General features: G+C 39.7%; 1 protein-coding gene across 1 annotated transcript in view; it reads right to left on the bottom strand.

The window, feature by feature from the left end:
• Positions 1-25091, bottom strand: part of phtm (cytochrome P450 enzyme phantom) — a 104595-nt gene extending 79504 nt beyond the window's left edge. The window contains exon 1 of the mRNA XM_083125698.1: positions 24311-25091. Within this exon, the coding sequence (XP_082981824.1) occupies positions 24311-24665 (355 nt within the window). The 5' untranslated portion in view covers positions 24666-25091. The remainder of the gene's footprint in view (positions 1-24310) is intronic.
• Between the last annotated feature and the right edge of the window lie 720 nt (positions 25092-25811).

The following is a 25811-nucleotide window of genomic DNA, read 5'->3' as shown; positions in this document are numbered from 1 at the left end:
AGCTGACTTAAAACACGAAATCAATCAAACACATTCAGCTGTAGATATTGGTATAACTTAAATTAAATTCACGCAATCTTTGAGTGAGGAGGAATGTCCCTTTGGATTTTCTTTGTAGCCGTGAAAATCTTTAACTATACTGAACGCAGCTCCAACTGGCGGCTGACCTTGACGGCTATTTCTGGCCCTTTCTGCCCCCCAATCGTCTTCGGGAGTGTGTTGCTCGATGGCCGTCAACAAACTCAGAGCTGAAGGGATCACATCGCCCTCCCGAAGCAACGTTGCCAAGCGTACTTCTGTTTTTGCCAGTTGTCTATTTGAGTGTTTGCGTGCGAAACTCCCTCGTGTAGGATCACGTGTGCAGTTGTACCATTAACACCTCGCTGATTTCTGGTGCTGGCAATAACGTTGCACGAGAAGACTCTCTCACGCTTTGCAGTACGTTTGGCAACATGTGGTGAACCCAACGCTCATTTGTTTCGTCGCGCGAACATCGTTCGGTACCTTGTGACTCGAAAATGTCAGATTTCAGTCGAAGAAAATTCAGCTGACCGCTGATTCGCTGTAATCCAGCTGCCAGTTGCGTTCAGTATAGTACACACATGCTTTAGCTTACACTAAAGTTCACCTGACATGTCATGATAAAACACACGATTTTAATCATCTAAATTCCAGTTACGTGCATTTATTAGGACTACATTGAAAAAAAACTGAGTCTTCAAACCGGCTATTCATATCGTGCACCATACGTAACCGCCATAAATTGGAAAGGAATTTTTTGTTATGTACGCGTAGCTATGGTATGGTAAACTTAATCGGACTGAACTAGAATACCATCCATAAGTACGAATTAGTTTACAAGTGGGTTTGAAAATAATGATCCGTGGTCGAGATGTGTCATTTATAACCAGAGGTTTGATGGTCCAAAATAGGGTGGGGCAGGGGGGATCCCTCCTATCTTACCTTCAAATCGCATACTGCAATAAGCATGTTTGTTCGCTACTTTCAAATGACGAACTTCTGATTTTCCGTTCCATCACATTCGAAATGAGCCCAAAACGGGGTCTAGAGTTTTGTATGTTCCTGTGCCTCATTCAATTTCACAAGTCAGCCCCCCCCCCTCCCCCCGACAACAAATCCTGCGTACGCCAGTGTTCTAGGCGCATGTCTTTGAGGAGACAGGGCGTTGAGTAAAACCGTGCAAGAAGGAAACAGGAAATAGAAAACGCAGAACTGAGTAGTTGGCGACAGGTGAATTGATTGATTGATTTGCTTTAATTTACTTTGCTTTTTGTGCCACTTGTGGCTAATTTGCGAAGATGGGGATGAGTGATATGATGAAAACTGATCAATGGACACTCACAAACATCCATGCCCAGGCTGGGATTCGAACCCGGGACCCCTGGTGTCGTATCGCGATGCTTGTATTGGATTTGATTTGATTTAATTTATTTTACTTCTCGTTTTGTGCCTCTTGGCTAATTTGCGAAGATGGGGATGAGTGATGAAATGATGAAATTGATGAATGGACATTCACAAACAACCAAGCCCGACCGGGATTCGAACCCGGGACCCTTGGCGGCGCAGCGCGCTTGTATTGGAGAAGCAAGCGGTATGAACATACCGCAATATTTTGAGCAGAGTTAATGAATACAATAACAGAACTTGAACCTTTTTCCCGGAGAAAATACACTGCCAACCTTACCATTTAAACCGAAACTGATTACATTTACTTAAAGATTGATCTGGAGTGGCGTGAAAAATGTGCATGAAACTTTTTGTGTACGTGGAACTTTACAAATTGTATTCATTGTTATTAAGAGCAAATAATTTGTTACAAACTGTCCATGCTGGTACGTTAATAGCATTACGTAGCTATTTAGCAAAGTTGGTTTCATTGACTGACGACTCTCCTGCCATCTGTGGGCAAGTCTGTGAACTAGGAGAACTGCTTCGGGAGTACGTTGTTAATGAAAGGTACAGAACAAATGATTCAAGAATAAATAGTGACCAATTAACTGCTGCATTAGTTGAATCAGTATTTTATGATTATGACACTTGTCCTAGGTGTGTGGTCTACACCCTCACCCCTACCCTACCTTTAGGGTCTGTCAATTCTTCTTGAATTGTGTTTTTCATGATTACTGTGCGTTCTAGACATGCAATTCAAAGTTCATTATTGTAAAAGTCGAAAAAGCTCTTACAGTGAGTGTCAATAACCAAAAACCTGTTTTATCTTAATAAAAATGTCGAAACGTTTTGTAATATCTAACTTCAGAACCCAGAATTATCGCATCATTTACCCATGTAAACGTTAAATAAGAAATCTGATGGCGTATGTGTGTCCATTTCCTTCGTACGAAACACATTCTACTCTAGAATCTACATGTCAACAAACTACTTTTGTGCTCTTGTCTGTCATAGACACTGAATTAGAAGCTCATTATCTGTTGGCAGCGTTGCTTTTCCGAAACACATCAAAGAATTGCCAAGTCTAAAAAAGAAACACTCTCAGTGTTAAGTACGCTTTATAATAAGCTGTTTATTTCTTTCGCCGAACTAAATCCTAGTAGAAGGCCTTTTCAGAGTAATGTAATCAACGGGTCCCGGGTTCGATACCCGGTGGAGGCACATAAGGGTTCGGATTCCACTTTAAACTGTAGGCCCAGTCCCGATTAGCCTTTCTGTGCATAAAGTGAACAAAAACTCAATCAATCAATTTTCAGGGTAATGAGATTTTTCGTGTGGTTTATGTTCAGTACTTGGCTACATGTTTGTTGACATAGTAATGTTGCTAGCCGAGATTACACCAGAAAAATGTCACTTTTTCATTGCATTCATAAAATCACTAAATCATTAAGTGCCACACATCTATTGGTCGCAAATCATAGGTCATGACAGCAGTATAAAAACGTCAAATTATTTTCCTTCTCCCCAGATGTTGGCATTCTGGGAAAAAGTTCTCTCTGACTTGAGTCAATCATTAATTTCCACAGCATATATCCTTTATGCGGGCTTATGTGGGCGCGGGGTAGGCCTATAACCAAACTTTCTCAAATGCCTAAGAAACTCAACAGATTTTTATTCCTTAATCTGAAGTACAGGTGTCCTACGTAATCACAATACAAGCAATATTACAATTAATAAACAACCAATTTATACAATTCCGTATTATTACCTAAAAACAATAGGGAGAATACGTCGAAACTTAAAACCAAATAAAACTTTCTAAATTTCATTTTCATTCCCGATGCGACACTGGTGTGACAACGTTTTATTTACAAAACTGACTGTGTTCAACATCAAACTATTATCTTGGGTATCAACGCGGCCGTTTTTAATCATATCTTATAACATTTTCTATCGCAATTATCTTCATTAAATTTTGACGCTGTAGCGAATTTACACTTTATGCTTTCATTATATCAAACGATTATTATATAACACATTATTAGAATATAATTTCAGTAAGTTTGGATACTTTTAAGTAATGTCAAAACAATCCATGAGGTCAGGAAAATCAGATTAGTTACTTAATTGGAAACCATAGCGTCCTATAAACTTGCAATAATGCGAACACAACGATTTTTTTTATCTGACACGGGGCCTCGAAGTTCTGTTTTGTGCAAATCCCTAACAGTGACAATATCCAAAATAAATCTTCCAAATATAGTGCCCCTCGATTTGGGACAAGTTAAAAGAAAGAGCACGTGAAAAAATGAGAAAAATAAAGCCCCGACAAGAATTTCTGGGCAAGGTACTCTTCCGAGAACTTCATAAGATTATCAGTTGTATCTGTTCGTCAATGCAAGTTAGCAACAAAGCTTTTTAGAATCTGTCGACCTTGCTTTCTTGCTTTTCCACACATCTAGGAGTTACGTAAGAGTTCTACTCTTCCCCTGTTGTAATCGTCTGAAGAGTGCAAGGGCAAACAGCTGTTGGAAATATTTTCCTTCCCCACCCCTCCTTTCAACCAGGGAAGAAGAAATAAAAGGGTGTAATTTCGCTGATGCAAGATTCTACCAATCGCGTTAACCGACGGCAATTTTCAAGTTCGCAGAACCTCTTCTTCACGCTCTCTATTAAACTCATTACATGCCATTCACTCATGGCTAGAAGCTAAAAATTACAGGGAAGAAACGTGAGTGTGTGGAGAGTGCCTTGTTGAAATCTGAAAGGAAGAGGATAATCAATTATTACATCATTTTGGGTTAACTTGTTACGAGTATGGTAGGTCATATTTTAACTATTTTTGTTATCAGAGCTGTACCCAAGGTTAAATATCTACCGTTATGTTGCATTTCCGTGAAATCATCTTCCTTGTCAATTTTAGATTTGATGACAAATGACGGATCTTTTCCGTGAGAATTTTTTTGTATTTTAATTATTTTATTTTCATTCTCTGCCCAGTCGATTTGATTGATTGATTGAGTTGGTGTTTTAAGTCCACTTTATGCCCAGTAAGGCTAATCGGGACTGGACATACAGTTTAGAGTGGGATCCGAACCACTATGTGCCTCCACTGGGTATCGAACCCGGGACCAATTGAAAGGTGATGTTACCACTAATCCATCGGAGAGGCCCTCGAGACAATGAGGATGAATGATGATATTGATGAAGGGAAATCACATATGGACGGGTTATGGCAGGCACGTATTCAGGGGGGGGGGCTCAGGGGGCTCGAGCCCTCTCCGACATTTTTCGGTTTAGACTAGATAAAATGAGGTTTTTGGCTTGTGTGTGTGAAATGAAATACTGTGATTATAATTTAAGGAGAGAGATAATTATCGAGGAAAGGCGGATAATGTTCTAGAACCCTGAGGGATAACCCTGTTATTGATAATATTGTATGTAAACTTTTCTTGCTCTTTCGGTGTTGTCGCAACGAACTTGCATTATTTAAAGATTTGTCAGCATTTGGAAGTTGCACAACAAAGCACTTTTGAAGGTGGCGCCTTGAGTCGGGCGATTCGTTGCATTACTAATTCTCTGAAAAGGTCGAGAGGGAACGTTCTTGAATAGGAGGTGGAGTCGAACTACTGGCAGTATTAACAAAACATTTTATGTGCGGAACATTCCAGAATATAATATGGATATAAATACGCGGATTCAATTTCACGGTTGGTCTGTACAACAGAATAATTCACAGTCGATTAGTGATCAGTCAGTGTCCATTAACAGTTTTATAAGATGTAGAAACTCGGGTGGGAAGACGACTAGTGACATATAGCCGTAGGCATGAAAAAATTTCGGGGGGGGTCACTCATAATTGTTCCCATGGGCGTTGCAATAAATTTGAATAATAGAAATAATAACAATAATAATTGTTAATATAATATTTTTTAAAATTTCATAAACTAATTAGTCATAAAGTTTATGTTGTTTGGCCATTCAAATAAAACTGAATTTTCGGAATTTTGAAAACTGTGGAACCAGTTATTCTTTGGATTAAATGGTAAAACATTACCTGGTGCCTGTATCGTAACCTCAATTTTTCGATCTAACGCAGCTTTTCTATGGTTATTCTGTTGGAATACTAACTGGACTTTATTTCCGTTATTAACAATAAAACTAACAAACGTTTTGCTATTTTGTAACTTGCAATAAACGATGTCTATTCGGGGGTAGGTGGAGGTTCTATGGATCAGTTCGATCCCACTTTCCGACGCTCATATTGTTCATATACTTACGAAACAGCATTATATACAACCACTATGCACTATACAAGTATGTGTTTTATAGGACCTCACATAGGTTATATGTATGTACTATATCGAACCGCTGTGTGAAGGATAGTGAATGTAACGCGCTATGAAGCTGGATATCCTAGGTTTGAACTCTTATAAAGGGGGAATTTAAAAGTTGGGACGGGAATTTTGGGACAATCATGTTCAATGAACATGTATTTTTTTCGTGTGAACAATGAGAATTAACAAAAGAAAGTTCTTGGCTCGTTGTAAGCGGCTAATGTATAGACAAGGCTAGGCGGACAAGAATACAGCCACCAGTCCGCCTTCCCATTGTTTGCCGCAGCACGTTTGAATGTCTCCCTTTAAAATGTCTCACCTTGTTCACTAGACAATTATTCAAACGACAATAAGCTTAACTATTGTAAAATGTTTTGTTGGCAAGAATTATCGGGGACATTTATGCGGGAAAGAAGCCGGAAAAATTCTAACCAATTCCGGGTATCGAACCCAGATCTCCCGCGTGGTTGTCAGACGTTCTACCGACCAGACCACCGCAGAGTTCCATACTTGGATTATTTCAATTTATTTTAATATATTTTCTTGTTTTTATGGATTTCTTCACACTTAAAATGTGTCACCTCGTTGACCAGACAATTATTTCGTAACAAAGAAACAAAAAAATGCTCCCAGAATTTGATAAAAATCGAATTACTAGAAAGTAATGTCGTTCTATTGCTTTCGTAAATACTATATTTATGTAGATCTCTAGTACTTAATAGTAGTAGTGGTATGAGTAGTATTATTAGTAGTAATTCAGCTAATTAATTCATTATAAGTATTATTAATTAATTATGAGTATTATTATTTAATTAAAGTATAACAAAACAATAATAATGTGAATTTGGAGAAAGTTTTAGAAATGACCCCCCCTGATGAAATCCTGCGTACGCTACTGCCTGGATTGGACCCAAAAAAATATGGTAAGCCTATGCATAGCACATCTCCTGTGTATGCCCAACCGAAAGATGTTGCCTGTTTAATTAACAAGCATAGAAAAAGGAGATAGAATAAAATAAAACTAAGGGACATTCCCACCAGTTGACAAGATATTTTACTTGAGTCCGTGTCGCTTGCGCCGAGGCTTCTTATCGGTTCATTTCCGCCGCGACATATGTCAAGACCTTTTTTGGTGGGTTTTCCCACAATCCGGAGTGTCATTACAGCCACGCATACGTGTGTTTATGACGTTGCCCAGCTGCAGCTGGCCTTTGGCCACGTCTTGTACGCTCGCATGCGTAACCTTCGGCCACGTTGTGGGCGCAATCATATTAAAGATGGGGTAAAATGTCTGCATGTTGTATTGGATGAAAGGGAACAAGTGTGTAAGTTTGCTAATGTGAAAAAATAAGTTTATGTGTGCACTCTAATATTGTACAAATATTCAACACATTATTGTCTATTTTCATAATAATAAACTGGGTAAATATTGTCCGTTTCAAAATAGTTAGATCTTTCATATAAACGAATTGAATAGTGACACTATATTGGAAAAGCAGTATTTACATGTTTTGTCATTTTCACATTTTTAAACTTAATTTAAAAATAATTGTTTCCCTTCATTTCGTGCGCTCGCCGGCGTGGTTTGCTTATTTAGAAAGTTTTGAACGTAATGTTCACGGGCTCTAATATGGTACAAATATACAAAATATTCAAAATTGTCTATTTTCTTGATAATAAAGTGAGTAAGCAATAACCGTTTCAAGATAGTTAATTGGATGTATTGCATAAACGAATTCAATAGTGACATTTAAATTGAAAAAGCAATATTTACGTCTCTCGCCATTTTCACATTTATAAACGTAATTGAAAAATAATTGTTTTCCGTCATTGTCCTCAAATTCCTACCTTGCCTCTGTAATAAATTCTGATGCTCGTATTTTGAAATTCGAAAACTCTAGCATAATTCTCTTACAGTAGTTTTCGGGGTGAAAATAAACTTTCTTTAAATTCCCTAGCAACGTCCGTTTCCATGGACAATAGGCATGGCAAACTCTAAAGAATTGTTTGTTATCATGCCTCTAAACATTTAGTTAAAACAGGCACGATGTAGATATTTTCCCATTGAGTATAACAATATATACGTAATTGTATCTTGCCTGAAACTCCTTATTATGTAGATGTCACCCTGGTTTGAGGCACCTTTTCAAAACCAGGAGTTCATTCATCTGTGTTTTATTGATCTGTGAAAAATATAATGTAGCTGACAATTGAGAATTGAAGGAAACAATGTGTGCTGCAAAAAAATGCCCTTGGAAACGGTTGTTAAAGACATGAAAAAACGGCATTTTCACCCTTAAAAGAGGGCCGATTGAGGGATTTTTTAAAATTTTCTCGGCCTTTTGGGACAATTTCATGGGGGGGGGGGTCGTAATGGGGTATTTTTTGCCTCCGGGGCTTCCTTCATGGAGAACATTTATGTCAGTGAGTCAGTCAGAGGTGAGATTGGGGCTTTATATATATTGAATAAAGTGAATTACACGTTGTTACACAGTAGCTTTTAAAACTTGCATGGTTTTCAAAAATGTCAACTCGGTTTGGTAGATTGTTGTATATGCCGGGTAGTCTGTGGCTCGGTTTCTGATATGTGAAAAGCCAAAGGGGGCCACTCCGCGACTTGCACGTTATTGGCTAGATCTTGTGACGTCACCAAGCGGACACGAGCGGAAGAAAGCTATGCGTAGAATGTAGCAGATGGCCCATGAAACGCTGTGTTTTCATGCATCTTTTGATATTATACACCAAAGCTGTTAATTTAATTTGACAACAAGAGATCAAATACGCGATAGAAGAATACCTTTATTCCGAAACAATGCATAGTTTATTTTTTGCGTGATATCTTATCCCTGTAGGCTGTAGTCCACTGCCGGCTTTTCTTTCCAGCTAACCTATTGCATTTATTTTAAATGTATAATTCTAAGGAAAGTTCTTGTCCGGGCATATTCTGATATGACTTTTTACTGAATGTCCTGGAATTTCCCTTTAATATTATTACGTTACTTTTCAGATTCTCCAGTTGATCGCCACGATGATAAATTTGTTTTTGTTATTTAGCGTCGTCTTCCACTTTTGGCTAATCGCGACGAACAGGATGAGTGATGATTAGTTTTAATTGATGAAGGTACACTCGCAGCAGGCACGTATCCAAGGGGGAGCTCAGGGGGCTCGAGCCCCCCCCCCCCGAAAGTTTTCGGTTTACAATAGATAAAATGAGGTTTTTGGTTTCTTGTGGTCGGAAATAAAATAATGTGACGATAATTTAAGGAGAGAAATAATTATCGAGTCAAGCACGTATCCAAGGTGGGAATCAGGGGGCTCCAGCAACCCCTTCAGGAAATTACGCTACATAAAATTAGGTTCATGGCTTCTTGAATAATTTGATGATAATTTGAGAGAAATAATTATCGAGGCAAGACACAGAATGTTCTATAACCCTGTTATTGTTAATAGCGCGTATCCAAGATGGGATCAGGGGGCTGGAGTCCCCCTTAATTTTTTTCAGTTTACACTACATAAAATTAGGTTTTTGTTTTCTTGAATAGTGTGTCGATGATATAAGGAGAGAAATACTTACCAAGGCAACACAGAGAATGTTCTATAACCCTGTTATTGATAATATTGCATTAAAACTTTTTTTGAGCTTTCGGTGTTGTCGCTGCACTATGTAAAGACTTGTCACCATTTGGAAGCTGCAAACGTAACGCCACACGTAGGGCGATTGATTGTAATTTTCTAATCTGTGGAAAGCGGGAGAGGGGACGTTCATGAATAAGAGAAGGAGTCGAACTACTGGCAACATTAACGAATCGTTTTATCTGCGGAACATTCTAGAATATAATGAGGTTAAAATACGCGGCTTCAATTTCCAAGTTGATCTGTACAACAGAATCTTTGATTGATTGATTGATTGATTTAGTTTATTTTACTTCGCGTTTTGTGCCTCTTGGCTAATTTGCGAAGATGGGGATGAGTGATGAAATGATGAAATTGATGAATGGACATTCACAAACAACCAAGCCCGACCGGGATTCGAACCCGGGACCCTTGGCGTCGCAGCGCGATGTGCTAACCCTCGGCCATAGGGTCGGGCTACAACACAATCTGTTAATGAGAATTCAAAGGTAAGTGTGACAGTTCATTCATACTGTCGATTAGTGATCAATCAGTGTCCATTGGTGGCTTTACAAGATCTAGTGATTCGAAGATGAAAAGAACTAAATACTAAAGTAACGAAGTCTACTACTAGTTCCAATTGGGGTCCAAAGTTGAAGACATTGACGACAGCGGATCTTCCGGAGCCTCAGTGTACTGCTAGTTCGGGTCGAGGGCCGAAGGGATCAACAACAATCCAACAATCAACAACCAACAATCTGTGTATGACTCTGTACTGTTTGTGATCCACATGGATTTGTGATCATCCCTTCATCCATTTCATCATTTCACCATTCATTTTCATCTTTGCGATTAGCCAAGGGGTAAATTATACTTGAAATAAAACAAAAGCAATACAAATTACGTTTTCCTGTATTTTGGGCACGTCGCATTTATCAGCCAACAGTCAGAGATTGCTTTTCGGTCGAATGATACTTCTAATAATGGGAGGTAAATGCAAGCTGAGAATTATAATTTGGTCTCTTATCCACCTGAGTTGAGGATCTAAATTTTTAGATTTTATTTGTAACAATATTTACTACTCCGAGGAATTAAAAAGAAACTTACCGCTAATTTCGGCACTGGCTTCCTATTCTGTAATAGTTACATTTGTTGTAAGAACATAATACATTATTTTACTTTGTATAAATATTACATTATCCATCGCTTTTCCTAATTAAATCTCATACCATATCCAATACACATATAAAATGTGTTTTACTAATAATACAGTGCACAATTAGAAAATAAGTCTTGTGAAGCAACACAAATATGGCCTCCCCGATGGCCTAGTGGTAGTGCCGTCGCCTTGTAGTCAAGGGGGTCCCGGGTTCGATACCCGGTGTAGGCACATAGTGGTTCGGATCCAACTTTAAACTGTAGGTCCAGTCCCAATTAGCCTTTCTGTGCAAAAAGCGGACTTAAAACTCCAATTCAATCAAGCAACACAAATATGAAATATTAAATCTAGTTTGTTTTTTTTAAACTTGTTTTATTATACTTCACTTTTCTGCCACTTTTGGCTAATTGCGAAGATGGGGATGAGTCATGATGATGAACACAAACATCCATACCCAGGCCGGGATTCGAACCTGGGATCCTTGGCGTCGTAGCGCGATGTGCTAACACTCTGCCACGGATGCCGGCTATTAAATCTACATGGAAAGAGTTTCTGCAGTATGTTTGAGTTGAGTCAAACAAATTTCATAATGTGTCAGTATTCTCGCGGCATGTATTCAAATGTGTACTAATACAGGGCTAAGGCCTACCTACCGACTGCCGGCCTCACTTCCACCTGCCGAGGCGGGAGATCATCCAACCTGTTACGAGGTGACGTGTGGTCAGCACGACGACCCCCCCAGTCACTTTTGTAAGTTTCCATGACCGGGTTACGCTACTCATTCGTAGCTCTCCAATTTCCTCACAATGGTGGCTGGCCACCGGCCCCATACACAGTCCGAAACCTCAGAAGGAAAGTTGTTACGCTTCCCCTAGGAGACTCGGACCTGCGCGTTCCGTAGCCAGAGCCCAAAGCATGACGTCTAGATCGAACGACCACGGTGTGCGACTAAATATGCACTATGTTTTAAAAGCAAAAGTACCTTCTGCGCGTTGCAACATACCATGAATGAATAGGGATTATGATTCACAATCCCGGCCATTTATGAAGGTGGTTAGCATCACGTTCCGGCCCCCAAAATACTATTTTTTTAGACCCCTGGCGAACCTCGAAACCGTTTTCATGCAAGGACGTTGCTGAGAAAATCCCCCTCGAGACCAACCACCCTGGGAACAGAATCCTCGTCTTCTGCGTGACAGTCAGATTATTTACGACTGAACCAACGAGGCTTTTTAAAGCACATATAAAATAAATTAAAGCCAGCAAAATAGTATTATATTTGTACGATATCTTTAAATTATAATATAATAGACGTGTATACAACACATTATATTGATAATACAAAAATCATTGATAAAATTTTCCTTGCTTTGATAAGTATGCTTTATATTGAATAGCTTCTTTGGGCATTATTTACATGACAGCTCTTCTCATTGATTGACGAGAAGATTGAAAGGATGTGCAGGGGAGAAACGTCTGTCCTGTAAGTCGTACATTATATTTTCAGCACCATTTCTCAACAAACGCACCATAGGCGGAGTTATGGAGGGGCCAGGGGAGGCCTGGCCCCCCAACTTAAAAAAGACTATAAAATAAAACATGATTAAGTTCAGTTACTACATTTTTGTTATGAAGCCATATCGCAAATCTTGACGTTTGGCATGATGTCATGTGCGGTAATTGCGCCGCAATAGCGGGTCTTAGACGATTTGATTGATGTGCAGGGCCGGATTAAGACGAAATTGGGCCTGATGCTGCATCAATTGATAGCATTAACTTGAAATATTCGGTGAACAATAAACACAACGACGTTATAGTTACGTCACAGCCGAAAGAATAATAGTAACTGTATAATAAGTAACGCTGTGTCTAGGCGTCCAAAATTGGGGCACCAAATTTAATTCTAAGATTTATTTTCAGGTTAATATAGCAAAAGAAAACTGTTCAGCTTTCGAAAAATTCTCGTCTGTTTTCATCTGGGCCTATTTCAGGAATGGGCCTAATGCCGCAGCATCAATAGCACCCACCTTAAACCGGCCGTATTGATGTGTACAGTTTGAAGAAAGAAAAACGTAAAATGACTTTGTGTTGAGTCAACAGTTACTGCTGAGGCATCAAAACAACTTTTGAATTTCATTTTTCCAATATTTGTTTACTTAAGCAAGGAAATTTAACATTTTCAAATCTAAAAGGAATAAAACTCAGTGATTTTAAGCTTTTTTTTTTAATTTCCGGGGGAAGGCCTCCGGACCCCTTATAAACTAGGGGATATTCAATACCTGAGGGTTATTGAATATCCCCTAGTTTATAATATCATATGCTTCTCCCAGAGTCTGCCCCCACAAAGCAAAAGCTTATACTCCGCCCATGAAACGCACATAAATAAAGTAACACAGTGCAATTGTTAATTATTGTTGGCTACCTACGAGATGTTCAAAGTATTATTTTCGCGGGCGATGTTTCAACTTCAAAGCTAATAAATCTTATCTTTCACACAATATTCAATGAAGCAATACTTAGAAACTGAGTTCCGATTGTGTAAAGGTTTTTGAAAGTTGCATACGTGATGATATGGAAGGCGAGTGTAGAAGTAAGGCCATAGGCGCAACCACGAATTTTTGTCTGGAGGGGGCAAGTGCCAGGATAAACGTACCAATGATAATAATAGTAATAATAATAACATTAATAATGGCATTATTATTACTAGTAGTAGTAGTAGTAGTATCAAAGACGTTACAAAGCAAAAAGGGGGTAGATGTCTGTGCTAAAGCATTTATTTGGAACAAACAATTTAAATTTTTTTCAACACCAGAAATTTTACATTAGCTAATAATTAAAAACAAGCATGATATGATCCACATTTTTATGTGAAGTCACCAGTAGAAGATATGTCACTAATGTATTTATTTTTGTAAAAGAAAGCGTAATTTATTTGTTATTATAAGTAATATTGCACCCTGTTTGTAATATATATCTTTTATTTAATGTTTATTGTATTTTATGCTCTGTTATGAGTAATTTAATGTATCTTTGTTTGCAAGAGTGCTCTATACGAATTTGTATTTCTAAAGATGTATAGATGTCAGTCTTGTTGATAGTATCCTTTTGTAGATAGTGAGTGATTCATCTGTACTTTAATCTGTGTTCTCGAAAAGAGTATAAAAGCGAGGATGTCGCGTAAGAATCATCACACTTTTCACCACGGATCGACGAAGCTTTTAAACGTAAAAGGAACTCCTCGGTGTTGTGCATACATCCTGGTATGGTAGTTCGGGGCGCAAGCTAGGCCTATGTGAACATAGGTACGCCGATAGCCATGCATTGATGATATGCACAATACTGCAACCATTCCACGTCAAATAATAAAGTTAGCCTAAAGATTAATCTGGAAATAAAAGGTTAAAGAGCAAATATTGGCTCAGTTATCATTGCATATCTCTTGGTGTGGTAGTTCGGGGCGCAAGCTAGGTCTATGCAATCATAGGCTTGCCGATAGCCACGCATTGAGTTTTACGCGTTTTAATTGAGTCAATTCATCGACAAAGCGAAATCCTCGCTTTCGTCTCAAGTATAGTTGCATTATAATTGCATTAAATAAAGAATAAAACTTTTCAATTTATACATACGGCAGTAATGTGGTTTTATTTCTCTGTGCTGTGAATATTGTCTTTGCCTAACACTATCCCTGTACCTGAGAGGAGTCTGTGTACTTCACAGAGTCTCATCGTTCACCGCTGAGTATTATTAAGTTAATATTAATAGTAAAACGATACGACGCCTGAGGTAATAACGGCAGACCCATTTTTAGAACGTGTCAAATGGCAGCTCAACGTGTTGGCTCGATTCTGTAGTGTACAAGGGCAAGACAATTGTTTAAAGTTGAAATTCATTGTGCAAGAGCACTAAACTTTTATATTTGTAGAAAAGCACAGAACTACTTCGTTGAAATGGAAAGAAAACATTTGCGTAGCGCAAATAAAAATCTTGCTTCTAGTTCAGAGCTTAATGTTCCCGATTGTTGTCGGAACGTTGATAAAGATAAACCCACATTTGTGTGCAAGAAATGTACAAAGTTTCTACATTATGAATGTTGTGGCTTAGATGTTCGATCTGAAAGCCACGAAGCTACCGATTTCGTTTGTAAAGAATGTGAATCATTGTCTACAACTATTACCTCTGATCCATTAAATATGTTTGAAGCTTTAAAAGCCATGATTGAAGGAATTAGCAAGCAGCAAGTTGAAAGTATGGAAACATTACAGGCTGATATTAGCAAACAGTCTGAAGCACTGAAAGCTGATATGTGCAAACAGTCTGAAACATTGCAGGCTGACATTAAACAGCAAGCTGATTCCATTAATAACTTGAAGGATGATATTAGCAAACAGTCTGAAACATTGCAGGCTGACATTAAACAGCAAGCTGATTCCATTAATAACTTGAAGGCTGATATTAGCAAACAGTCTGAAACATTGCAGGCTGACATTAAACAGCAAGCTGATTCCATTAATAACTTGAAGGCTGATATTAGCAAACAGTCTGAAGCACTGAAAGCTGATATCTGTAGACAATGTGCGCTATTAAAGGATGATATCGGTAAGCAGCACGATGAATCTATGAAAGCTTTAAGAGCTGAAATAGGCGAGATGGCCTGTGAAATACAACAACTAAAGTCTGAGAACGAGAATACTAGGGCCCGATTCTCTGAAGAAATTCGGCAGGCTAGAGAGATGGACTTTGATGAGTTCCGGCGTAGCTTGGCAGCCGATGTTAATAAAGCCACGGAAAGTGTTCGCATCGATGTAGAGGATATAAATTCGAGATTCACTGAGGAGTGCAATAAGATTATTGAAAAACAGCTGACGATGGAACAGATATTGGCCGAGGCCGAGACTGACAAATTACAGTTCCGGGCTGAGGTCCAAGAAAATATTAGTCAGATTTCCGTCGTTGTGTCTCAAAGAAGCAAGGACGTTGAGGAAATAAAGACTCAGGTAGAACAACTTACGAATCAGTTAGAGACTATGCACGTTTCCCGGCAAACGGAAACAGAAACTGGATCTCGAACAGCTGGTCACCCGTCTGCGGTTGCTGAGAGTGCAGTGTTACCAACCATTAACATTGAACTAAATGAAGCAATGGACCGAACAGGTGGAGAGAGAACTAGAAAAGACAAACAAGTATGTCGCCCACGAGTTACTGCTGATTCAAGAGCTAATGAAGTGGCATCTGCAGTTCCACCTTCCTTTAGTCTCTCGGGCGATGATAGAGGTTACAGAGAGCGTGAATCTCCCAGGGCACGGCATCGTCGTTTTGAAGAAGGGGCAAAGAGGAAACGTCTAGCAAGGAAGAAAGATCGCAGTTCCTCCTCTTCCAGCACCAGCTCGGACTCTCAGGATCAAGCGAATATCAGAAAGCGAACACGAAGGCATGGAAATGTGAGAAGCGGGTCAGATGAGTCACCACCGCGAACTCAGCGATCAACGACGACAGGAACCCCAAGGATGGCAGACCTTAATTCCTTGTCCAAGTTCAAGGGAGACCTGGAAGCCCAGAATGCTGAACAGTATTTAAAAGAACTCAATATCAACTTTGATTTAATGCAAGTTCCATACGAATATCGATTGGAAATTATTCCTCGGTTATTCAAAGGCCAGGCTGAGCATTGGTTTCGAGCAAACCAGTTAGAGTTCAAGTCCTATTCTGATTTCTGCCGCCGTTTTCGCAAACAATATGCTTCAGAAGAGGCCAAAGAAAGGCAGCTGACAGCAGTGAGATCTCGTCGATATTCAAAGCAGTTTGGTATGAGTATGGAAGAATACGCATGGTCCATTTACTCAGCCTACCGCAATCTGTCTGCCCGTTATGTAGAACCAGAGATAGTGAACTTAATTATCTCTCAGCTTCCATATAGAGCCCGCAGTCTGAGTTTGGCTAATTCTCCTCGAACTGTACGACAGCTTGCTGATTTTTTGAAAAGATTCGAGGTGCTTGAAGAGCAGGACAGTTGGAAACCTGTGTGGAATAGGGAAGGTGCAGGCCAGGGAAATGCTCCCAGACAAAATAGAATTGGAAACCAACAACCCAGAGTCAGACAAGTTATGCAGAACCAGAGGAATGGATATTCCAATTACAACAGACGACGTAATCCTCCGAGAAGGGATGGCAGGAACAACTACGCACGTGGGCCGCGTCGTTCCAGATCTGATCCAGAAGACCATTCCCGTGACTCTTCACGTAACGCCTCTGAACCCAGTAATTTCAGAGCGACGGCGCCTCCGTTTGAACCTTCTGCTTCACGTTTGACGAACGAGCAACGTCAAAGCGTCGACATGACAAGAGACTTTTGTTGGGCACCATCGACTAGTGCTAATCCGAGTGGTATGCAGTCGGATTTAGCCAGTCGCCCAACGTGAATTCTTCGTTCCCGATCACGGTTGGGCTAAAATCTTGGACTTCTCTGGGAACCGATGACAGCGTTATATATAGTGAAGATAATCATCTTTTTGTTGTGCTGACTCTCAATGAAGGAGAACAAAGTTTAGAGAGAGCACTACAACAAGCAGTTGGAAAGGAAAAACTACCCAGGGCTCCGTTAATTAAAGCAACTGTAACAGGCGTCGATTTTGTTTGTGTTCTGGACACTGGCAGCGAATGTAATCTCATGAGCTACGCCATTTGGAAGAAGATTAAAGAGAAGCTGCCGTCATTGCAGTTACAAACATGTCCAGATGTTAGGCTGACTGATTTCACTGGGAGAAACAAAACTAGAGTTGTGGGATGTAGACAAGTATATCTGGAGATTGCTGGAAGAAATTTATTGGAGGACATGTTTGTCTTGAAGGGTCTCGAAGCTGACTTTATTTTGGGCTACCCATTCCTCAGGAAATATGAAGCAGGAATTGACCTACAGCGCGAGAAGTTATCCCTCACCGTAGACGGAGTTCCGGTAGAGCAGGACCTCGTGAATAATGGATCTTCGAAAGGGACGTATGTAAGAAAGGTCCGTGAAGATTCCCATGTCGATCAGTGGACGGCTAGTCCTGACGACATTCTGCAGAAGGTCAATGCGAATGAGATTTTATGCGAAAGGGGTAAAAACCAATTGAAAGAAGTCTTATTGAAGCATAGAGATGTATTTTCCGAGAGACCAGGTACTATTAAAAACTTCCAGTGTGAGATTGAACTCACCACCAGAGAACCTGTGTATCGATCTCCATATCCCATACCTATAGCAAAAAGGAAACTCCTGGAGGAAGAATTAGAAAAGTGGAGACAATGGGGTGTTATAATGCCTTGTAATTCCCCTTACTTGAACCCTTTAATTGTAGTCGACAAGCCTGACGGTACAGTACGCCCATGCATTGACTTCAGAAATTTGAATAAAATTGTACGTGTTCCACGAAATTCAGTTGAACCCATTTCGGATGCCTTACAAAAATTTAAAGGTGCTCGTTATTTTACAAATCTGGATCTGGCTTCTGGATATTTACAGATCCCTGTAAAAACTGACTGCCAACCATGTACTGCCTTCTCCTATAAAGGACGTCAGTGGATGTTTGCTCGAATGCCTTTTGGTATCTCTAGTGCTGTGTCAATTTTCATAGCTGCCATGCATGCTGTATTTGGTCCTGAAACCGAAGAATATCTAACTCAATATATGGATGACTTGCTGATTTTCGACAAAGAACTCTCCAAGCATCTCAAACATCTAGACGAAGTGTTGCAGCGACTCCAAGAAGTGGGCATGACTGTAAAACTGCGAAAGTGTGAATTTGTCAAAAAGGAAATCACCTACTTGGGTCACGTTGTTTCTGGAGATGCGATCAAAATCCAACCAGACAAAAATTCAGCCGTTAAGTTATTTCCTAAACCTAAAACTAGAAAGGATGTTCGGAAATTTCTTGGCCTCGCCAACTGGAGGCGGAAGTTCATTGAAAATTTTGCAGCTAAATCTGAACCGCTCACCAAGCTGTTAGGTAAAAATCAACGTTGGATTTGGGGAGACGAGGAAGAACAAAGTTTCCAGCTACTGAAGAATGAACTTGTAAGAGATGCTGAATTAGCACAGCCTGATTTTGAACAGGAATTCTGTATCCAATGCGATGCTTCTGGGAAAGGATTGAGTAGTATTCTTTTCCAAATGGATGGTGAAGAGAGAAAGGTCATTCAGTATGCAAGCCGAAAACTGAAGGAGAACGAACGCCATTACTCCATCCATGAGTTAGAATGTTTGGCCATAATCTTTGGAGTTGAGAAGTATGCTGTTTATTTGAAAGGTAGGCCCTTCACTATCTACAGTGATCATAAAGGGTTGGTATGGTTACAAGACGCCCGTAACTGGAACAGTCGTTTGACTCGCTGGTCTTTAAAACTCCAACAGTACCAGTATAAAATAGTATACGTCTCTGGTCGCCAAAACGATCTGGCAGATATTTTATCTCGGTATCCTGCTGATGATATACCACAGATTCATCCTGAAAATAGCCAGCAGACATTCAGAATAAACTACCTGTGGGCCGAAAGAGGAGAAATAGATGACGTCGACAAGTGGAGAGAGGCACAATCTGAAGATGAATTCTGCAAACATTTACTCCAATCTCTAAATTCTCAGGAACCTAACCTCAGATTGCATCGTTCCTATCGCATTCAAGAAGGAATTTTATTTAAGAGAGGATCAGACAATCAGTCCCTTTGGAAATTGTGTGTTCCGGTGGTAATGAAGCAACCTCTCTTGAAAGTAATTCATGATGAAGCTGGACATTTTGGAGTATCCAAGACATTGAAGCGACTTGCAGTACGATACTTCTGGAAAGGCATGAAGGTTGACGTGATACAGTACATCCGAGACTGTGAGATTTGTGCCCAAAGTAAACCAGACAAATTGGGGATACTCAAGGAGACCCTTCATATCAGTCCCAAGCAACCTCATGAGATGCTTTCTCTGGACTTGATTGGGAAGCTTCCTCGATCTAATGGATACCAGTACATCTTGAGCCTTATTGATGTGGGTACACGTTTTGTCTCCGCATATGCTTTACGGACTGCCAGCACCACAGAAATTATAAACACGCTTCAGAGAGGATATTTTGCTCACTATCCAAACGTTACGTTTACCCTGAGCGACAGAGGAGCTCAGTTTACCTCTAAGCAGTGGCACGAATTTACCAAAAAGCTTGGTATCCATCACGTTTGCACCACAGCTTACAATCCAAAGGGGAACATGGTAGAACGAGCAAATCAAGAGATAGTCAGATTACTTCGTCTATTTTGTTATCGAGAACATCAGACTTGGTCTCGATACATATCAAAAGTTGTTTGGTTAATTAATTATTCCGTTTCTGAGACTACTGGATATTCACCTGCTGAACTATTCTTCAACCATCCCATACCCAGAGAGATCCTAACTCATTTCAATTGGCCAGAACGGGAAGAAGCCCAACCGGATTGGAAGTCCAAATTATTCTTAGCCCAAGTCAGGGAGAAGAAGAAGCTGTCGAAGAATTTAAAACAGAAGGGAAACGCCAAGACAGTGACAGTTGGAGACTTCGTGATGGTTAAAAACCATTCCTTAAGCTCCTCATTAGATAGGACCATTCAAAAGTTATTTATGTTGTGGATAGGACCTTATCTAGTGGACAAAGTGGAAAATAATGTTGTGACATTGCTAATTCCAAGGACTAAAGAATTATATGGTAAGGTTAACTTGGATAACGTAAAACTGGTGCGTTTTTCGGAGGATAAAAAGAAAGAATTTGTAATTTAAAACTAAGTTTCCTCCAGGTAGATAACTTCCTTCCTGAAACTTAGTTTCCGAAAGGAAGGGGCAGATGATATGATCCACATTTTTATGTGAAGTCACCAGTAGAAGATATGTCACTAATGTATTTATTTTTGTAAAAGAAAGCGTAATTTATTTGTTATTATAAGTAATATTGCACCCTGTTTGTAATATATATCTTTTATTTAATGTTTATTGTATTTTATGCTCTGTTATGAGTAATTTAATGTATCTTTGTTTGCAAGAGTGCTCTATACGAATTTGTATTTCTAAAGATGTATAGATGTCAGTCTTGTTGATAGTATCCTTTTGTAGATAGTGAGTGATTCATCTGTACTTTAATCTGTGTTCTCGAAAAGAGTATAAAAGCGAGGATGTCGCGTAAGAATCATCACACTTTTCACCACGGATCGACGAAGCTTTTAAACGTAAAAGGAACTCCTCGGTGTTGTGCATACATCCTGGTATGGTAGTTCGGGGCGCAAGCTAGGCCTATGTGAACATAGGTACGCCGATAGCCATGCATTGATGATATGCACAATACTGCAACCATTCCACGTCAAATAATAAAGTTAGCCTAAAGATTAATCTGGAAATAAAAGGTTAAAGAGCAAATATTGGCTCAGTTATCATTGCATATCTCTTGGTGTGGTAGTTCGGGGCGCAAGCTAGGTCTATGCAATCATAGGCTTGCCGATAGCCACGCATTGAGTTTTACGCGTTTTAATTGAGTCAATTCATCGACAAAGCGAAATCCTCGCTTTCGTCTCAAGTATAGTTGCATTATAATTGCATTAAATAAAGAATAAAACTTTTCAATTTATACATACGGCAGTAATGTGGTTTTATTTCTCTGTGCTGTGAATATTGTCTTTGCCTAACACTATCCCTGTACCTGAGAGGAGTCTGTGTACTTCACAGAGTCTCATCGTTCACCGCTGAGTATTATTAAGTTAATATTAATAGTAAAACGATACGACGCCTGAGGTAATAACGGCAGACCCATTTTTAGAACGTGTCAAGCACACAAACTGTATTTTTGAATCGCAGAAAATGAATGATAAATGCATGCCGAAGATATTTTTTTTGTACATATAACATGTATAACTTTCATATGTTTTACACATATGCAACATGGAGCGACATAAAATAAGAAAATACATATGCAACAAGCTAACACTAAATTGTGTACTATTCAAAGTTTATTCATTACATATATACAAAACATATTATTTAAATACATCACATTACAGAAAACAATTATATTGCGAGCGAAGCGGGAAATAAAATTTTTAGATCCAATTTTTGCATTTTAAAACAATATTGATTTAATAGGGAACAAATCATATCACGTGGCGCCAAGGCATTTCTCTTTCACAACTTTTATTTTAAAATTTGGATTATTTGGCGCCCATGGCCGACTCCCGCCGCCCCCTAGCTACGGCTCTGAACTTGACGAGACAGAAAAGCAGGCACTGCAAGCGAAGCGAGCAAGAAAATTTTACGAAATATATTTTTATTTGAATAACATTTGAAATAGAAGGGGGCAATTGCTCCTCTGTGCCCCCTGCAGTTGCCTTTGGCCATCAATGTTTGCCCCTCCTAGAATTGACTTCCGTCGAAGGTTGGCGGGCAATGCCCCTGCCCACCCTGTGGTTGCACCACTGAGTAAGTCCGAAATTTGGAGGAACAAATTGAATCAATCCTGCTGCAGCAACTTGATTTTTTGCGATGATCACTTTATTCCAGGCGATTTTCTTCTATTATTATTGCACGTGGCAAGAGCACAAACAGGGTGATTTGTTCTCATTCTACCGGCATTCAAGAAAATATGTGTATAAGTAAATAATCGACCCATTTATCTCAAGCTTCCGTATACGCTAACGAAGTAAGTTCCATTCTGTCCTCTTAATGACGTCATAGCGCGCACAGAATCATGGGAAAAAATCTCGAAACCTCGGGAATGGCATACCTAATAAAGGTACCTTGGTGAAAAGCTGAGTGCTCCTTGTGGTGCGGGACGGTACTCGAAAGTGAATTTCTTGAAGAAGGCGATCACTTCTTATGTTCCCATTGGTTATTTAATGGAGGAAAATATGGTCTGCAAATATGTGTCTATCATGAGGGGTATGGATATTTAGCGTTTTCAGAAGGATGGACTTATGTAAATGTTTTGTGGATGGAATTCGGTGGCGAACAATGGCCAGGAAGAAAAAAATTAGTCTCTACTTTTGAGCGGCATGCCATAGACCAGATCGGAGAACAGTATTCAAGTTTTGGTGAAACGAAAGATTGGTAAAAAGTGCCGAGAGCAGACAGGTTGTGTATTTCAGTAAAACGATAGAGGAGACCCAGCATACGCATGGAACCCTCAGTGACTGCAGAGATGTGGTCAGAAAAGGAGAGTTTCTCATCAAACATGACGCCTAAGTCCTTCTGTGCGGCAACCCTTTGAACGCAATTGTTTTCTATGAAATATTGCGTATTAAATGTATTTTTCTTTAAGGAGAAGGCCATGGTGGTACATTTCTGAGGATTAATTTTTTCAGGTTCCGTATGTCACACCACTTTATTAGGGAATCTAAGTTCTTTTGCAAAAGTGCCATGTCATTTAAATTTGATATTTTACGGTATATTTTGCAATCATCGACGAACAAAAGAAGGTTTTTACAAGAGTCAGAAAGATATTCTGGAAGATCATCAAGGTAGAGGATGAAGAGAAGAGGTCCAAGAACACTGCCTTGGGGAACACCAGAAGATACACCTCGATAAGAAGATGATGTTCCGGAAAGTACAACCTTTTGTTGTCTGTTTCGGAGGTAGTGTTTGAGCAGAGAGAGAAATTACCCATAAATATTAAAACGATGAGATAATTTATGTAGGAGGTAGTTGTGGTTTATAGAGTCGAAGGCTTTGGAGAAATCAAGATATCTATCTATATATATATATATATATATATATATATATATATATATATATTACATCCAATTGAGAGTTTTCAGATATAAAGTTGATAGCGTCAGATAATACGATGCTCAAGTAAGTTAAGTAGGAGCTGCCTGGTAAGAAGCCGTGCTGTGCTGTATTTATGTATGGAGAGGTGAATTTGTAAAGCAGGTCCTTTATTATTTTTTTCACAGGCGATAGAAAGTGGTGATAACAGGGAAATGGGTCTATAAAAAGCAACAGCATCCTTGTCCCCAGATTTATATAACGGTACCACATTAGCCTTTTTCCATGAATCCGGGAATGTTGCCTCATTGAAGCATCTGTTTACTAAATAGAGAAGGGAATAGCGAGAGAAGAAGCAGTGTTTTTGAGGAAAATAGACGGGATTTCGTCAGGAGCATTTGCGCGATTTTCAGGCAACGAAGATAGGATGCTTTGAACTTCTCCCGGAGACGTGGAGAGAGATGTCAGAGAGTGACAGCAAACTTAAGTGAGATTAAAGCCGGTGTATTTGACACTATATTCTTAGAGAAAAAGGAGTTAAAGATTGATTGACTGCTTTTTTTACTTCGCCTTTTGTGCCACTTTTGGCTAATTTGCGAAGATGGGTATGGGTGATGACATGATGCAATTAATGAATGGACACTCGCAAACATCCATGCCCAGGCCAGGATTCGAACCCGGGACCCCTGGCGTCGTAGCGCGATGTACGAGTTAAAGAGATCAGCTCTGTCAGGGCCCTCTGTGTGTACTGAGTCATGCTTTACTTCGAAAGGTATTCGGGCATTTTGCCTCCTAGAGTTAATGAGTTACATCAGTGCGTGGTATAAAGTGGGTACCTGGAGGAAAATATGAGGGGTAAAGGCGACCAGGAGGTATGGTGCTGATCACATCACCCCCACCTTCGGCCGCGATCAAGAAAATGTGCGGCCCTAACTCCACCCCTCCTATACGTTTTCATGGCATGGTGCACAGCACAAGGGAGCACTTTACATCAGTGCAACACCGGACACACCCACGCCACTTAGAGAACAAAATATGATGATAATTATAATGACTTACCATAGCCCTTCATGATGCCGTGCGTGACGTAGAGGGGAGCTCTGCCGGAGAAGGCTTCAAGGGCAAGCGCCTGGCGAATCAGCTTCACATCCGTCAGCACAACGGTGAACACACTTCCCATGCGAAGACTATAAATGCCACCGTGCACTTTGGACAGATCAGTCAGCGTCTTGTGGGGCTCCTCTTCGCTTATGAACGGCAGATAACCGACAACCGGAAGGCCCCATGGACCAGGAGGAAGGTTCCTGTGCCTTATTCGAACGCACACGTACAGAATCGAGCACACGAGAATTGCAACGAACGCGAGCACTATAGGTAGATAATCTTCCATCAGAAACGTGGCAACACTGTGCATTGTAAAGCTGAAGCACAACACTAACAGTAAGAACGCTAGCTAGCTTCTTCGTTATTCTTGAGAGTCTGGAAGAAAAGCTTTGCAACTGTTCACAGTCTGGCCACGTTAATCTCACCTTGATCTTCAAGTGAAAAACTCCTGTAGTGCGCCTACAATCTTCGACCGAAGTGTATCACTTATGCATTCATCAAGGCGCCTCATCAACAACCAGATCCACAAAAATAGTTCCTCGCTGCATAACGCGATTTATCGTTAAAATTCGACTGTGAATCAGTTTCCTAGAAATTCAGCACTCGTGAAGGTGAACCGGAGCTGCCACCTATGAGGAAAATAAGCAGACACAAGAGCTAGCAGAAGTGCATGTACTTTGACCTTGAACAGAGGGACTCGTGAAACCATGAAACAAACGACACGTCCGCTAGTTTGTCTCGGGAAATCCAATCTGAACAAAAGAAGCTATTTGTGCATATCATTTCCAAGACATAATCTACATCTTGAACTTGAAGTAATCTTTGTGATGTCATTTATGTTTCCTTTTTCTTCCTTTCGAAGAGCCTCTGTTATATAAACACAGCTAATCACATATAAGTTTTGAACTTTGACCCAAGAAAAATGTTATATAATAGTTAATTCTGATTTATCTATCATACATCAAGTCTAGTTTAATGTAAAAAAAATACTTTGTGCATGATTATCTTCATTAATGTTTATCTTGCATTCTTTGAGTTTTTATGAAATATATTTTTACAAAGGTTGTCAACGCTGCAGTGGCGTATTCTGAAAATTCCGCAACAATGGATGATATTCAGCGAACAATTTCCCCACAATTCATTGCGCGAAAGCACGCCCGCTGCCATGATTCCGGCAAACGTTTCGGAGCGTGTTGAAAACCCGTTTTATATGTATTGCGATCACAGCTTTTGTGGCAGTGATCAAGGTACAAATATAACGATTATATGCCAAATGTAGTCTTTCATATTTTCCTAAGACTCGTAACAATGACTAGAGTGTCTAAAAACATGCTATTTGCCACAAAACAACGTTGTATAAATCTACGTAACATACGAAAAAATACAGGACTATTGTCCCTCATGGAATCAATCGGTCCTTTTCGATAGTGTAGTGACTAATGCTATCACTTTCTAA

The sequence above is a fragment of the Lepisma saccharinum genome, chromosome 7, assembly GCF_977018435.1.
Source record: "Lepisma saccharinum chromosome 7, izLepSacc3.1, whole genome shotgun sequence".
In the NCBI taxonomy this organism is placed as follows: Eukaryota; Metazoa; Arthropoda; class Insecta; order Zygentoma; family Lepismatidae; genus Lepisma; species Lepisma saccharinum.
Note: the sequence above shows the minus strand (reverse complement) of the source record. Positions and strands in the feature narration are given on the sequence as shown.